This window comes from Leptidea sinapis, chromosome 20 (assembly GCF_905404315.1).
Source record: "Leptidea sinapis chromosome 20, ilLepSina1.1, whole genome shotgun sequence".
Classification (NCBI taxonomy): Eukaryota; Metazoa; Arthropoda; class Insecta; order Lepidoptera; family Pieridae; genus Leptidea; species Leptidea sinapis.
In genome coordinates, this window is record NC_066284.1 from 10,510,793 (window position 1) to 10,529,081 (window position 18,289).

General features: G+C 34.5%; 1 protein-coding gene across 4 annotated transcripts in view; it reads left to right on the forward strand.

The window, feature by feature from the left end:
• Positions 1 to 18,289, forward strand: part of LOC126970137 (filamin-A) — a 128,040-nt gene that overhangs the window by 67,046 nt on the left and 42,705 nt on the right. For 3 of the 4 annotated variants that reach the window (XM_050815877.1, XM_050815878.1, XM_050815876.1), the window contains 4 exons: positions 13,765 to 13,905; positions 14,902 to 15,071; positions 16,489 to 16,614; positions 17,736 to 17,849. In XM_050815877.1, coding sequence (XP_050671834.1) covers positions 13,776 to 13,905; positions 14,902 to 15,071; positions 16,489 to 16,614; positions 17,736 to 17,849 — 540 coding nt within the window. In that variant the 5' untranslated portion in view covers positions 13,765 to 13,775. Of the gene's footprint in view, positions 1 to 11,897; positions 12,167 to 13,764; positions 13,906 to 14,901; positions 15,072 to 16,488; positions 16,615 to 17,735; positions 17,850 to 18,289 lie in introns of all 4 variants that reach the window. The other variant, XM_050815875.1, reaches the window with a different exon arrangement.

Consider the following 18,289-nt stretch of genomic DNA (forward strand, 5'->3'; position numbering starts at 1 on the left):
CTATTTCCCTTTGTCACGCCATCACGCGTGAACGGCTGGACCGATTTCGCCAATTCTTTTTTTGTTGTGTTTGTTATTGTCAGGAGGAGGTTCTTATGAAAGAAAATATTAAGAAAATTAGGGGAAAAATTTAAGAATACTTCACCACCATATAAAATTATTTCTAAACTAACATTAGCGCTTTGGTCAATATAATCTTTTTTAATGTTACCTTATGACGTTTGACATAGAATTGACAGAAAGCGTGCTACAAACATGGATAAAGAGGGTGTTAAAAAAACTAATTTCGTTTAAAAAAGAAGCTCCGATTTTAGTTTTTTTATTGATATACAACACTTTTCATGTTTAACTAATTAAATTAGATTTCACATTTCTTATGGCTTTAGACTAGGTACACTATTCCCGAATAAATCATTATTTTTTCTATTGACAGAACATCGTGTGTCGGGTCAGCTAGTAAGATATAAAATTAAAGTGTAGTTTATTCACGTTTTTGAGAAAGCCCATCCGCTGTACAGGCGACATCTATTTATATAAATAAATTTAAACGTTTTATTAAAAACGGCGGTACTGTATATCTTACTACTTAATAGTGAAACGCCTAAGCCCCCAATACACTAATAGGCATTTGAAACTGAGTTCAATAAAACTAAGCTTTACTTAAACTACTTCAAATGCCAAAATTTTTGAACGATGCGGGACTTGAACTCGCGACCTCTTGCGTTCCGTGCGAGCGCTCTTTCACTCATCCAATTGTTCGAGGGACGTAACGTTCATAAATCTTGAAATATCTTGTTCAGCACTCAAGTTTGTGGCTTCATCTACCAGATCTACTTTACAGTAATTGATAACCTGTTCAACCGAAATAATTTCATATTAGGAAATTGACTTGAGATGTCGCTCTTTCAAATCTAACAATAATAATAATATTGACACACTTACACAAATTATCTTGCGCCAAACTAGGTATGCTATGGGTACAAGACAACGATATATTTAATACAATATACTTACTTTAAAATACATAAACACATATAATAATAATTATAATATAAGCCTTTATTCAGATAGTATCATTTACATATGTACTCTTTCTTTCTTTCTTTCTTTACTTACAAACTATCCTTAACTAAGTATACATCACTATCTGGTTGTCTATTGACAAAGGCCTCTTCCAACTTCTTCCACTCTTTTCTATATTTAGCTAACCTATACCATGTCTTGCCTGCTATCGTCCTAAGTTCGTCTGACCATCTCCTGTATTGTCCCCCGGTTTCCTTTTAAGTTTCTGGGATACCAGTCTGTGATACATTTGCTCCATTTGTCTATACCCCGAAGGGTCTGTCCCGTCCAGCGCCATTTAAGTTATCTTATAGCATAAGTGACATTAGTGATTTTTGTTTTCTGTCTTAAGTCTGTGTTTCGAACTTTATGTGTTTTATTAATATTCAGCATGGCTCTCTGGCAAGTCTCTAGTTTTTTTAACACAAATACATATAAAAATCCATGATTCGGAAACAAACATCCATATTCATCATATAAATGATTGCACCTACCAGGATTCAAACCGCGGACCGTAATGTAACACAGTTATCAACAGCGGACTTATATCGGAAAATCAAAGGAATTCCTCTGTTTGAAGCGGCAGCCAACGACTTCAATTGTATCACAAGTGATTTAAAACTAACTCGCAAATTTATGGCACTATTAACACAGCTCCGGATTATTTGGGGCAAATTCATTCATCATATTCATGTATAAAGTGCTGTCTGAAAAGTACTTACTGACCAGGCGTTGGTGTCGCAAATGAGACGTTTACAATTCGATGAATGCTATAAAAAAGTGTGGGCACGCAATAAAATACTTCTTTGGCCTAACAAAACGAAAACCCATAAAATATTTCCTCGCGCTATTTTACGCTTGTAGAAAGAACTATATTGTCATACAGAAGGTAACGAATGAAATCAATGAAAATATTATTATACCTTATAATTTCACCATCATCATCAGCCGGAAGACGTCCACGGCTGGACAAAGGCCTCCCCTAAAGATTTCCACGACGATCAGTCCTGTGTTGCCCTCCTTCAAAGTATTCCGGCGATCTTGACCTGATCGTTGGTCCATTTTGTGAAGGGCCTACCACACTTCCGGTACGTGGTTGCCATTCGAGAACTTTACTGCCCCAATGGCCATCTGTCCGTCGAACTATGTGCCCTGCCCACTGCCACTTCAGTTTCACAATCATTTGGGTTATGTCCGGTGACTTTGGTTCTCCTACGGATCTCCTCATTTCTAATTCGATCTCGCAGGGAAATTCCGAGCATAGCCCTCTCCATTGCCCTTTGAGCGACCATAATCTTTCTCATAAGGCCCATAGTTAGCGACAACGTCTGCGTATCGTAAGTCATCATATAATTTTGTTAGTTAACGTTTATTTAAATATAATTAAATTATTTTTATACAATTACAAATAAATTAAGTTTGTTATTTTATTTTACAATTACTTTTACTGTTTACTGAAATTTATTTAGTTTTTCGTCCATTGGTTGTGGTTACATAGATACGAGTATATTATGAGTTAGAAGAAGCTTATCGTAGCTGAAGTATGATACAAATGGTCTAGTTGACAAGCTAACATCAGGGTGTCAAATTTAGGTGTAAGTATGCGCACGCATCAAAAAAATTCAATTTGATTATTTCTTGCTACAAAATAAGTATAATTGCAAATATTAACTCCTTTTTTACGCATTTTGCTTAAAAAGATATATACGTTTTTAAGCTTTCACCGCAAAATTTGCTTATCATCAAATTAATTGTTAATATTTTATAAATTGTGGTGGTTCAAAGGCTAATGCTGTAACGTTTTGATCCAAGAGATTGCGATTTTTAAATTCATATTAACGCTTTTACGGCGAATGAAAACATCAACACACACACCAGACACCTAAAAGGAAATTCAAAGGTTTTGTGTGGTGTAAACCAACTCACACTGGACCCGTGCGCTCGTGTAAGGCCTGATCACCCTAATTTAGGGCTATCATGGGTAGATCACAGACCTAAAAGTTTGTTGTATTAATGTAGCTTGTATTGTTGGTATTTTACGTTATTTAATAAAATACACAAATAATTATAAAACCACATTAATCACACGTTTATACACGGCTCGGGGGCTAAAGACAGACAGGAAACGTAAAGCTGACATGACGTCAGTTTGACACACGTCGGGTTTGACAACATTACACCGCTAATGAGTAAACCTTTAGTAATAGGTCATCAAACATAAAAGTTGACGTGGATATATACACACATAATATAGGGAAACCTGTTGCTCCTATGACAGTTTTTTAAATATATATATTTGGAGTTTACTCCTTAAGAATCGTTTTTTATATAAGGCGCCCGGTATGAGAAAAATATGGATACTAAAATCTGTTCATCAAATTGTCAAAGTAACGTTTTTGGTGCGCATCATTTCTCGCGCACCTTTCACTTTCTTGTATTTTGAAGCTTTATTATATTATTGAAATTGATTTATTATTATACTTTCATAAAGTTAAGTGAAAATTCTATAAATTATGGAAGAAAGTGGTTTAAATACTAGTGCCGGAAAATCTGATAAGCATGTGGGTACTAAGTATGTTACAATTCATACATTAATATGACATGTATTGTATATATAAACATGTGTGCTTTGTATTTATTAAATATTGAATTATCAATATAGTTGATACAAATTTATATGAGCTATGCACATAAATAAATGTTTAATTTAATATGGAGAGTATATATAGCGCATTTCACGCCAAATAGACAATTTTTAACGTAACCTATTATTTTATTTTTTAATATCTATATTTATTTTTTAAATTAAAACGCTTTTATTAGTTTCTGCTGTATGTATGTTTATAACCAACTCCATTGGACTTGATTTTGTTTAGTACCTGTTGAAAGACAATCATTCTTGAGCAGTAAACTCCAGTCGTGCGTCGTATCTGACACACACACTCTTTTTATTTTTATTTGACGAACTGTACTCAAACCATTTTTACATGTGTTTTAATAATTAAAACGAAAAAAGTGATTTATGGCCAAGGTACAACATATTTTATGTACCTAGGCCAGTACTATGGTGTGCCTAGGACACATTGAGGGATTCTTAACTTTAACCGTTTTATTCGTTTAAATAACATATTAAATTCTTAACAAAATTAAAATGATATTCATAGTTTCCTTTTTCTATTAAGACAAAATATTTTATATTTTACTAGGAATATTATATTACGTGAATGTGAAATAATTTAAGATTTTTAAAGATTAATAATTTAATTCTCCTGGACAAAGTACAACATCTGATTGTACCTTGGCCACTGACCACGGTACAAATGATTGACAGTGACCGAAGTACAACACTGCTTCAACTTCAAAAAAAACGGTGGATTTCAAATAATTTGGGGTAACTTATCGCGTTACTTTATGATTGTTTTAATACTAATTATAGAAAAAAAACCAATGGCATATAAAATTTCAGTGACTATTTTAGAACGTTTAAAACTATCAGACTTCAGAGCATATTAAGAATTCTTACTTTTACCCCAACAAACTTTTTAACGTCAACAACACCAAACACCGGCTTAATGGCGGTAAGCCACTACTTTCAAATTGAAAAGCCAGTGGTGACGTACAGAATAAACTACACAATAGAATTTAACATCGCGGGAATTTTTGAATGGGAATAGTGCAATGTACAACAGGTTCCTCTACTAACAAATATAATAAAAATGGTTTTCACACATTCCCAAGTATATGTCATAAAATATCAAAGTAAAGCAAGTCTCTATTCCCTTTCAAAATGCAGAGGTAAAACTGTTACAAATCCCAAGGAGTTCAATTCTAAACATTGGAAATCGTTTGAAAACTCTTAAAAACCTCACAGTCATTCTAATTTTTGTATAGATCTTTTTTAAACGAACTAGCGTCGAATATTGAACTCACCACATTAACAGAATAAATAATACATTTGTCGTCTCACCGCTCTTTGACACCACGCCTTATAATTTCTCGCAATTTCCGTTAGCTCAACCTAATTTCTGAATCCGGACTGTAAACAGAAATCATTAATAAAGTTTCCTAAAAAATCCCTTTGCCATTTCTCAGAACTATCGTCTTTATCATAACATTATGAAATCAATAAAGAAACGGAAACAAATATGGTACGGGGATTGCATTAGTGGTACACGGGTTTGCATACGATTTCATTAATGGTTCCGTCAATCAAAGCAGACAAATATTATTAATACTTCATCCAGTCCGATCTATTTCAAATTAATGTATTACTTAAGTATTTCTTCAGAAATGATTTGTGAATGAAATTTCCGTTAGAGTTTTTTGATGTGAAAACTTTTGGCGCGCTGAGTACTTCGGCGCGATTTTTCAGAGTAAACGTGACCAGAGTAATTTATATTGTAATTACTACATACTTATAATATGCTAATGAACAACTAACAAAGCATGCGAGAGAGAAGAACACCTCTAATAGAGATACATGAACCTCTACGCTACATATGAAGTCCTGGTACATATTGCTAGGTTGACACATGATTTCAACCGCTATGCTTTAAAGACATTAAGTATCACCGCTACCATATTTATGTTCTCCTGCTGTCTATGTGGATACGTCGTGAATGACGTCAGAATATTTTAAGGTATACACGCGTCATACATGTGACAAGCTCTTCTGAAACTGTTCGTCTGGTACCAAAACACTGTATAATGCTTCCTATCTTATTTTCTCCCACGTTATATATTATGAATGTATTTGTACTGTCGCGCTTTTTCGTTTCATCGACTTTCAAATCACAATTGTTGCTAAAGAAGTATTCACTTTTAAAGTCTTTTCATTTTCATATTGCCTATAACACTAACAATTAAAGTGGCTGTATATTGGTAACAGAATCTTCAAAATCGGTTCAATAGATCCAGAGATTACCCACTACAATCTCACAAACTTTACGTCTTTATTTGTATAGATAATCCCAATAGGCTTAGTAGCTATTTCTGATGGGATAAGCCGACATTAAATTAATTCGTAATACAGAAGTAGCACACTAATAAATATGTATTATTACTTCAATAAATAATTCGAAGTATTTTAAAGTATTGACATGAAATACGTAATATTCGTAAAGCATCAACCGTGGCATCAACGGTGTCCGTTAAAGTGTCAACTCGTCGTGTCGTATATTTTAAGTCAGGCGTCATTCGGCAGTTGCCAACTATTTTTATGTATTTTTCTAAATATCCAAACTATAATAAACAACGTGGTTTAATATTGTACACGTATTTCGTGTATAAAAGCGTTTTCGTCAGATGTTGCGGTGGGCAATGTAATGTAAAAGAATGTTTGAATTGTTTTAAATTTAGCTAAAATGATTTTTTTGATGGTTCATCATAGTTTCGGTTAAGACTAATTTTATCGTCATACTAACTAAATTTGTTTATTGCGTTGAATACTGGTTCAAGATCTTAAATATATATGGTATCTTCTATTCGGCTAATTTAAATCAGCATGCAAAACAGTTTAACTAAAATTAAAAAAAAAATTAACACTATATTTTTTTTCAATCAACCATTTTAGCATAAATCGTTTCTGGTTAAGATTTTTACTTCTTTATGATATATAATTGTTAAATTTTACACAAAATGCATAGCTACTATAAAAGTACAATGTTGTTCTGGGACAGTGGCCATAAAGTAATCTATCCTGTAATCGGGTAGAACGAGGATTAAATCCAATAGCCTGTTTTTATATGACATTATTGCCTTCCCTTATGGTAAGAGACGAGGAGGATGTTCAGCTGATGGTAATTGATACGCCCTGCCGATTACAATGCAGTGCCGCTCAAGATTCTTGAAAGATACAAAAATTCTGCGCCACCTTGAGACATCACATGTGAAGTCTCATTTGCCCAGTAATTTCATTAGCCTCGGCGCCTTTCAGACCGAAACACAGCAATGCTAACACTAGTGCTTCACGGCATCCTGTGCAAAGGAGCCTCCCACTCCCATTAAGCGTTCAATAACTATAGTATCTATATACCTATATTCTGTTATATTTTTGTATTTATATATGTTTCTATTATACCCTATTGTCATTGATTCCTAAAGTAATTATAAATTGTTTGGATGTTTGTATAGGTGTCTATTTGTTTGCTAGAAGTAGTAGTTTGTAGGTACTCAACCGAACGTCATTACCGGGATACCGTTTCCTAGGTTCTCAGGGTATCAGAGAAGGAATTTAGGATCTATTATTAAAATCCAAGATGGCTGCTATGAAAAATTATGATGAAAATAACATTGATATCGTTTGCTGGGTTCTCAGGGTGGCAGAGAACGAATTTGGGATTATTTTTTAAATCCAAGATGGCCGCTACGTGAAAATACGAATAGGTGTTCTTAAACTATCTACCACTAGCTAACGTACACATTGATTGTGGTTGAAAATTACATAATTGAGTTTTAGCGTTTATCCTTCATAGATGTTAAAAAAACATAAAAGTTATTCATTCATATTTGTTGATTGTAATGTATTTAAACCAATCGAATGTCGAATTGTATTGTTTATTCATCATGGTTTGATAAAGCCCCAATAAATAATATGTCTCTATCTAACACAATATCACTAAAAAAATTACGATTTCAATGTGGTTTTATCAGGTTTTGTCTCTGGAAACAGTCAACTTGTCAATGTCAGCTGTCTGTCATCGAAAAACAAACGTCAAACGCTAAACAAGTGACTGACGTCGGTAGTTTTTTTGCTATCGAATGATTAAAATAGGTTTTATTGAAGGGACCTAGTGTGTTTGATTCATCATCACCGGAGAGATAATATACTACTATGCGATTATGAATATCATTCTTAATAATCTTCTTATAAGGTTTTATGGCTTTTATAACTTATAAAGAATAATAATATAAGAGACAAGCTCGGGGAACGGTATGCGTCGCTTTACCTCAGCAATGCATGTATATATACAAAATTTCAGATCAAAATTAAAAATCTTTTTTCTTAGATCATTTATAAAAGGCAGTTATTTTCTCAAAATTGATTCTTTAGAATTCTTGATGGTGGTGTATTTTCTATTACTACCACCTCTTCGGAAACAAATGTCGCTCTGAGAGAGAAGAAGCGGCGCAAGAAACTCTCCCATCATTCTTTTTGTGCGCTCTTTTTAATTAAATATACAATATTGTACTGTTATTGTTATTGCTATAAAATAATCATAATCTAGTCCCAGGCTGTCAGATCACTTAGATATTCAGCTGTGTAGTAGTAGGATTTACGACAGAGACTTTTAATTAAAACATATAAATTTATTAATTATATATAATGCTTGAAAAGTGACTGGGACTTTATTATGAAAGTGTTACACTTCCTCTTAAAGTATATTGTATAGTAAGTAATAGTAGTAAGTAAAATGTGTACATATATATATATAAAATATAATGAATTGAAATTAGTTACAAGCAATCCCTTATTTCTTATATTAAATATATTATATTTAAGTTTTTTTTTATGAAAAAAGGGACGAGACGAGCACGACGTTCGGCTGATGGAAATTGATACGCCCTGCCCATTACAATGTAGTGCCGCTCAGGATTCTTGAAAAATCAAAAAATTCTGAGCGGCACAACAATAATTGCCCTCGTCACCTTGAGACGTAAGATGTTAAGTCTCACTTGCCCAGTAATTTCACTACGGCGCCCTTCAGATCGAAACACAGTAATGTTTACACATTACTGCTTCACGGCAGAAATAGGCGCCGTTGTGGTACCCATAACCTAGCCGGCATCCTGTACAAAGGAGCCTCCCACTGTATATAAGTGTTATAATAATGAAAATATTTAGAATATTAAGAGCAAAAAGGTGACGATTTTTGTAAACGTTTATTAAATTTTCATAAATTTACTGAGAATGAACAGACATCAAATTTATACCTTTAATTTTTTTCTTTGAGTGACTATCTATAACCAAGCTATATATGTTTAGATATATAGCACATATATAGGTCTAGACAGAGAGTGACAGTTATGAAAACGTCGATAAAAATTGAGCAAAGCACACTAACGCACACTAACATAAAGTGTCATACAAATCGCGAGTGTAAGACGTAGTATGTCACGCACACTAAAGTAATAAACCTCCTGTTTTCATTGATTGTCTAGCAGCAGGAGGCTCTATCTAGACGTATAAATTGTCTAAGCCTTTTTGTAAATTACGAAATTCGTTATTTTTTTCGTTTTTCCCTGTCCTTGTAACGAAATATTGTCACAGCAGAACTGTCAAAGTATTCGTCAAAATTTCATCTTATAGAATTATTCATAAAGAAATAAAATATAAAATTAAAAATATTTTACGGGTCACGAATCCAAATAAAAATCTCTATCTGCGCACAGTTTGCAAAATTTCATTAAAAACAGTTCAGTAGTTGAGGAGTTTTTCGCAGACAAACAACGTGACATGATTTTTTTTAAATAAAGATGAAAGATAGATATTATAGCTACTCACGTCAGGGGCGCCCCCATTTAATTGCCACTTACACTTACCACGGTTCTGTTTTTTTTTTTATAATTTAGGATCCAATTCTTATGATTAATTTTTCGAAACGAGATAATAGTTGCATACAAATTTGTTATACCACTGTACAGGCTGTTCCATATCTTTGACAGCAATTTTTTTGTGCCTATTTGAAGCGCCACTCGCGAGCGTCCAGAGAACTAATGTTGACGTATAATACAAATGGCTGCGAAACAACGTACAATACTCTGAAGTATTTTTACGTTCGTTTTACGTGTTATTTATACTTCAGGAATCAACGTAATAAAATACACAACTTTTTTTTGTAAATAGTTTCCAACCATCTATCGATGTTTGCTGAGGTTGTCATCACTAGTTTTAGTACCACAGACTCTCGCTACATGGCCAACATCGCCAAAATGGCGAATATCAAACAGGCACAAAAGCACTTTGACAGCCGACAGTCTAGTGGTTTATAGCAGAGGTCAGTATCCGAGAAAATCCAAATGTCATGCCATAATACAATTATTCTTCATTAAAAAGTTTATCTCTCAGAAAAATTAATTTCCATTCATAATAAACTGTAAAAATATTTCACGACTGAGATTCGATCCCTCGATCTCGCGGTATTTCGTCTTCGCAATCACAATGATTCAACCACTGGTCCAATGACCGTACTATCATTAAGTTAAAATAGCCGAACTAGAACATAATTTCAACGACTGTCTTAAGAAATTTCGATCAGACCACGTGTCCCGACGCGAGTTTAACATTATATACTCATGCCAAAAAAGTGCTCAAGGTCGCTAAAGAAGTTTTCATTGCAAAATTTTGATTTACCCCGTTATACGACTCTACCTTACAAATAAACTTGATATAAAGTTATACTGAGAGTAAACCCAGAATATGTAAAATGTTTACCAATAGATATCTTTCTTATGATTAGTTTATTCGGACGTAAAACGTTTCCCGCGTTTATTTGCAAGGCTGCCTGACTTTCGGTAAACTTCAGAATTATCATTGTATTGACAGTTCTTGGTTTATTCTCAAATAAAAATTTAAACCAATTTTATTTGTAAGGCCGTAAAAGTCCGCACCATAATAAATTTTTTTTATAAGAAAAAATGGAATAAGTAGAATAATTTTTTATGAGTAAGTTCAACAATCACTTATCTTTCTGGCAATGTGCTTTTTATATCGTTCATATGTATAATATAATTGTTATGCGAAAAAACGTTGGCATTAATTTTTCGACCCCAGTAGAACAAACCTACGAGCTTGGCCCTTAAGGCAAGCAATACTAAAAAGTAACCTCTTATCGATATGGCTTACAAAAGAAAAATATATTAACTGCGAAACTTTTTTTTTATTTAAACTATCGACTGTGATTTTCAATCGTAAAAATATTTTTTTTATTAAAAAATAAACGCATTTACTTTTGGTGAAGTGCAGAAACGCAGCTAATAAGCAGCAAATATAATAACAATTCGAAAGTCAACCTTATTATAAGAAATATACTCTAATTGATTAAATTTGATATAAAATGGAATTCTGTGATATTTGAAAATTTTTAGAAAATGAAAAACGGCTTAATGTAGAAAGTTGCCAATACTTATATTGTTTTTCGAAGTAATCTCCGTTCTGCTCCACACATCATCGCATTCGATGGAACCACTGAGAAAAACAACGGGCCCATTCTTCCTTAGGAGTCTCTTCTATGGCATTTTCGAACGTTTTCCCCGCATCTTCAGGGCTCGTAAAGCGAATATCTCGAGATTGCTACGTCCACGCTTAAACTCGTTAAACTAATTGCAAATAGTGGCACGAGATGGGGCTTCATTAAGAAATGCTAATGGCAGCCTCTCATAGCTTTGTTGTTGAGTAAGCTCACAACGAAAGTCATGATAAATCATTGACCGAAAATTTTCTCGCGTTAGGTTAATTTTCACGTGTAACAAGAGTTTTAGATTTGCCGCCAATTCACAAAAACAAATGACAAATGAATGCAATATACTACATTAGGTTACCAAAGAATTCTAAAATTGAAATTAAAAAAAAAGTTTTCATTAGCATTGTTTCTAACTGGCCAGTTCTAAACATTTTCAGTGTTACCCACGTATACACGTAAATATATAAAATATGGAGGTCTTGTGTATTATTGACACTATAAACTCTTAAGAATTTCTTTATATATTCGAACTAATAATTTATTTTATTCAAACATATTATTAAATAAAAACAGTCTATAACTTTGATTCCAAAATAGTAGTAATATTGTAATTTTCACACCGATTATAATGGTTTAAACACACCCAAAATATAGATTTTTTTCAAGTTTTTTTTAATAAATGGCGTTAATGGGACTCTGGAATTCTCTGGTTGGCGGCACCGATAAAGAACAGGACTGGAATGAAGTGTCGAATTTCTATATTGATAATTTAAAAAAGTATTTCTCAGTGTCGGAGTTTGATAAAGAAGAAGTGCCGATAGTGTATTCTGAGTGTCATAAGATATCGTTTAATAAGACCGGTCTGGGACTTAGTTATACACCGTTGAACTTCGTAACCATCTTCCACGTAGATACACGAAAAGGTTTGTTTTTAATTATTAAATTTTATTAGTATACAAATTAAAGTTACCAAAAGTTATGAACGATGCGGGACTCGAACTCGAGACCTCTCAGATTCCGTCCGAGCGCTCTTTCCGGTTCAGTTGAACCGTTCGAGTACGCATGTTCGTAAATTTTGGTATATCCTGTTCATCTCTAAGATTGTAGATCTACAGGATCCAATTTACAGTTGATAACCTGCTCAATCCCAACAATTGCATATTAAGAAATTGACTTGAGATGTCGCTCTTTCAACAATTTATTATTTTAAAACAATGAACGTCATTAGTAATATGTTCTGTTTTTAAATTATCACCCTCACTTCTAGGATGTATTTAAAAACAAAATTTTATGAGAGTTGAACAAAGCAAACAAGATTCTATAACGATACGTTACTCGAACGGTTGGCTCAGTTGGTTAGAGCACCGGCACGGAACGCCGGAGGTCGTGGGTTCGAGCCCCGCATCGTTCATAAAATTTTCTTTTGCAATTTTTTTTTATGTATTAATCCTAGAAGTGAGGGTTATCACTTTAAAAACATAACATATTGTTTAGATTTACAAGAGCGACATCTCAAGTCAATTTCCTAATATGCAAATATTGGGGTTGAGCAGGTTATCAACTGTAAAGTAGATCCTGTAGATGAAGCCACAGCCTGAGAGTTGAACAAAGCAAATAAGAAAAGTCTTATATAAAGATAACGATACGTCATTCGAACGGTTGGCTGAGTCGGTTAGAGCACCGGCACGCAACGCCGGAGGTCGTGGGTTCGAGTCCCGCATCATTCTTAAAATTTTGTTTTTCAAATGTTGAACGTCATTGTTTTAAAGTGATAACGGAACCCGAGAGATCGCGGGTTTGAGTCCCGCATCCATCATAAATTTTATTATTATTAATATAATACCTAAGTTTGGACAAACAGAGAGGTAACATTGCCAGATTCAAGGCCAAGTTATTAATATTTTTCTATATGTAATTAGAAATTGGTAAATAGATTATTATAGATTTATTTTATTTAATAAATAAAATAACTATTAATTTTAAAATATTAAATTTTAATTGATTTATGAAAAATTTTTTTTTGTTATGCAAACAAATTAAGGATTATATGAAACGTTTATGCATACGATAATTTTTTGAAACGTCATTTTTGTGTTTAGCTGAGAGCACTTTTAAAAATTAAGACATTTACATTCTATTGGTCTGGATTTAAATTTACATTGAAAAAGTCTTTATTCCTTAACATTATGGAAAGAGAATGTAAGCTACATTCATTGATTCATTTTTTTCGAGAGGAGATAATTAATTTACGTATACAGGTCGAATGTTTAATATACAGGGTCCATATGTCGGACTCAAATGCACCACCGACTAAAATTTCCCCTATAGAAAGATAACTTTTCTTTCAACTTTAACTTTCAATCTAAAAATGCAGTGCGATCGACGAGTACGTCTTATCACGTTACGCCACACTCCAGACAGTTGCTAATGCGTTGCGGCGCAGATAATATTATTGTCACTATTACAGATGAAGTTCCGAAAATAATTGCTTTGAAATATATTGTGTATTTCAATGTTGCAGCCGAAGTTAAAATGCCCAGCGGTATCATTGACCAGCCTGTCATCGAAGACAACAGAGATGGAACCGTCAGCATCAAGTACGACCCTCGGGAGGAAGGTGTCCACGAGCTGTATGTCAAGTACAATGGAGAACATGTTCAAGGTAAATACATATATAAACTTGGCGCTTATGATGCTGATCAGGCCCAATAAAATTCCACGCGCGGTGTTTCCAGGATGATACGACATGGCATTTAAAACCGATGTGAAACAGCGCTTTTCCGCTGTGTTTCGTTCGGTCTGTGGGCTACCCGGAAGCCGGCCCGGTATCCACCAAAGCGGAGAAGAGAAGAGATGTATTTTGCTAACCAATCCGATTTCGCCGTTTTCGTTATTGACACATCTAGTATCCTATTAGGATCTCTGGAAATGGATCAAGAGGAGAGGAGAGGAGATGTCTCATTTATTTAAATAAATTTTGTGCCGCGTCGAGCTTGCTTGATTAGAAGCGCGGCAGTGGAGATGTGTATAGGCGGGCGGTCGTTCGGCGCCTGCGCTTCTGCGCCCCTTTCCCAGACATTTTCCGTCTTTCCTTTCGTAGACATAACTTGACTGATTTCGATCTCTCACATCTCTTCTCCGCTTTGGTGAAAATAACTTGACAGTTTCGTGGCTTATTTCCTCCCCTCTCCGCTTCGGTGGATACCGGGCCTAAATTAAATGACAAAGTGTAATTCATATTAAAAAATATATATTTTCTCCAAAGTAATAAATATGATAATCTATTCAAAATACAAAATATAATTACCATTAAAAACCACTTTATTTTTATATTTTCTTTCTAAAAATGAAAAACATACTTATATACCTTCGAGAATAAGCTACGCAGTTCTTTTACTCGATAACCAGACTTAAATCTGTAAAAAATATTGGAACCACTGCCAAATACATAATTATGTGAGTAAAACTGATACAAAAATTACCCAAACCTCGACGAGACATCAATATTCACGTGAAAACACCAGACCAAAAAAAAATTAGTAAGATTTTAACAAACATACAAACATGAATTAAACTGCCACAAATTTTATAAAATTATTAAACTACTTATGGAGTTCCCAACTCCTCTAGTTTCAAAACTCACATTTCCATTTTTCAGGGTCTCCATACAAGTTCCACGTGGACTCCATATCCTCAGGGTATGTGACGGCATACGGACCTGGCCTCACCAGCGGAGTGAGTGGAGAGCCAAGCTTGTTCACCATCAGTACTAAGGGCGCTGGTGCTGGTGGTCTTTCTATGGCAGTAGAAGGACCCAGTAAAGCTGAGGTAAGCTTAATAGCTATTTATACCCAAAAAGAAGAAGGAGATACTATACAGGGCGTCCCACGGCTAAACCACATGGAGGGCAAGTACCTTAAATATTGTAGATGTAACATTTCATATTTTATTTCAATTTAAAAAGAAATTAAATAATTAATGTGTTCATAGATTTTTAAATCATTTTCTGATTATTAGAAAATAATTCCCTGTAGCTTTATCATACCAATCAAAATCAAAAAGCTTCATCATAAGGCTTATTTTTTGCTACACAATAAATTATTAGAAAAAAAAGGAAGACCATGAATTTTAATATTTGATGTAAAATGTTGTCCAGAAAAATGAAAAACTGACATTGGCGTAAGGAACTGACATTGTTATGTTCGATTCCCGGTTCATTCAAGCAATTATTTAAAAATCTATGAATGCAGTTTAAATTGTTTTTTCAAATAAAATAAAGTCTTCTTTCAGTAAACTGTTACATCTGCAATATTTAAGGTAATTCCCTTCCTTGTGGCAACTAATGACAATTGCCAAAAACAAGCAGATATAACGGCCGTTCCCAATATTCAGTGTATCTCTTACTTGAGATAAAAATCGTAACTATCGTTGACTTTTCTGTCCCAATAAACTTATCGACGGTAACTCACCTTGTCCGTACACGCTGTCTGTCAATGGGACGACGTATAGCTTACCAGTGATAGAAGTTTGTATGGAAATTGCAATTCACGCGTCCCAATATATATATACGATAAGAATGACTTATCCGGTGTATTGGGACAGCTTCAGATTATTGATAGCTAATTACTGACAGTAGAAGGTAGTAATTTATCTCTATCTGTAGATAGTATATTGTGAACGGCCGTAAGGCGATAAGAATAACTTATCGAGTATATTGGGACAGCTTCAGAATATTTGACTGCTAGTTACTGACAGTAGTAGGAGTAATTTATCTCTATCTGTAGATAGTATATTGGGAACGGTCGTAAGGCACTTCAAGTAGACATAAGAATGGATTTTTAATATTGATATGGTCACTAAAAGATGTTGCTAGGGTAGCTAATTACGAAATAACTTAAGACAGAAGGACCCTTAAGTTGGGACTGAATAAATTGACCGACTTAGTATTCCACGGATCTCACAACTTTTTACGGTTGAAGAACTGAGACTTGGTTTTTACACGCTTTTTATTAGCTTCACCTGTATGTATGTTTGTTCGTAACCGACTCATTTGGGCGCAATTTTGACCCATTTCAAGCGGCCAGGTTTCGTTCAAACTTCGTACATTTATCGAGGAATTGATGTTCATTTTAAATTTCAACCATTATTACTTCAACCAAAGCGTATTTTTAGTTTTTCTTAAACTATTTTTATTTTTACAAGTTATGATTTTGATGGCATTTATAATAATTCTTTTGTGTTCTAGATTACGTGTCATGACAACAAGGACGGAACAGTTGCTGTCTCCTACTTGCCTACCGCACCTGGGGAGTACAAAGTATCCGTCAGGTTCGGTGACAAGCATATCAAGGGATCACCGTTTATTGCTAAGGTATTTCCTTTCATGGAAGCTGTTGAATTTACCATGGTCTTAGGTCAAGGTTAATTAATGTTTTCGGTTTTTCTACTTTTATAGTTAACTAGCCCAGACAGACTTTGATCTGTCAAAAGTTAATAGTAAAAATTAAATAAACATAATGTAACTAGCTGACCCGACAGACGTTGTTCTGTTCACAATAAAAAAAAAACTTGGAATTTCGTAAAATCCGTTCTTAGCTGACCTGTACTCGGTGAAAAGAATATTCTTACCAAATTTCAAGTCTTTAGCTCTAATGGTTCCAGAGATATCGTGATGAGTGACTATATACGTGGAAATCCCTATATATATATATATATATATAGATTTCCCATTGATCCCGAAATTATAACTCAACAATAAGAGACAGATTGACGCTTGATTGAATTCCTTTTTCAATCTTTTTTCTTTGGTACTGTCTTAAGTCTGACTCGCATATTTGTCTGATGGATCTTTCTTTTTCTTTGTGTTAGTTTCAAAATCTATAGCAGAGGGAATTTGAAGGGATTTCAAAATGGCTACCATGCTCGTATAAAAAAAGTACGATAGACTGCAGCCCTATTTGTGCGAATTCTACTTGCACTTAACATGTTATTTGTTTTTAATAAGGGATTGCTATTTTTCATTCCACATTCCACCTTCGCACGACACGCCACAAATTAGGATATCATCCCCCCCATCTGGATGTGTGGCGGTCCTCCACAGTGCGGTTTTGAAGGAGCTTTCTTCCTCGTACTACTAAGCTGTGGAATGAGCTTCATTGTGCGGTGTTTCTGGGACGATATGACATGGGTACTTTCAAAAAAAGCGCGTACACCTTCATTAAAGGCCGGCAACGCTCTTGTGATTCCTCTGGTGTTGCAAGAGATTGTGGGCGGCGGTGATCACTTAACATCAGGTGACCGGTACACTCGTTTGTCCTCCTATTCCATAAAAAAAAATATTATGGCCAAATAACGTTGATGGCTTGTTCTTTCCTTAATAGAAGACGCCCTATTATGCCAAGTCTCACGTCAGCTTCTGATAACTTTAATTAATCATTACTTTCTAAAAGTCTTTTCAAGATCAGCCTCTAATAAATGTCATATAACCACCAGGTAACAGGAGAGGGTCGCAAGCGAAATCAGATCTCTGTGGGCAGTTGCAGCGAGGTGACACTGCCTGGCAAGATAGCAGACAGTGACATCCGCAGTCTTAACGCTTCCATTCAGGTAATACTTCTCTTTATTTTACTAAGATTAATCACTATTTCGTTTAAATGGAACTTAAATCTTACTTAAAAGTACTTCACTATAAGCCATATATATATAAGGTGCAAATTCAGCCTCATATGGAGTACTGTTCTCCCTCTGGGCGGGCACACCCCAGTACCAGCTTCTTACATTTGACCGCGTACAACGAAGAGCAGCTTGACTTACCGACGATCAAGGCATCTCCGAACGGCTTGACTTTGACTCTCTGTATCTTCCACCACATTTATCACCGGGAGTGGTTAAAGGAGTTTTTCGGGGATCAACTAGCAACCGAATTTCACCACTGGTTATTACGTCAAAATTCCAAATTTCATCCGCATCATTTTGACGTCTGACAATCTGCAACAGAGCGTTTTTCGAGAAACTTCTAGGGGCGAATCGTTCTAGGGGCCTTCATG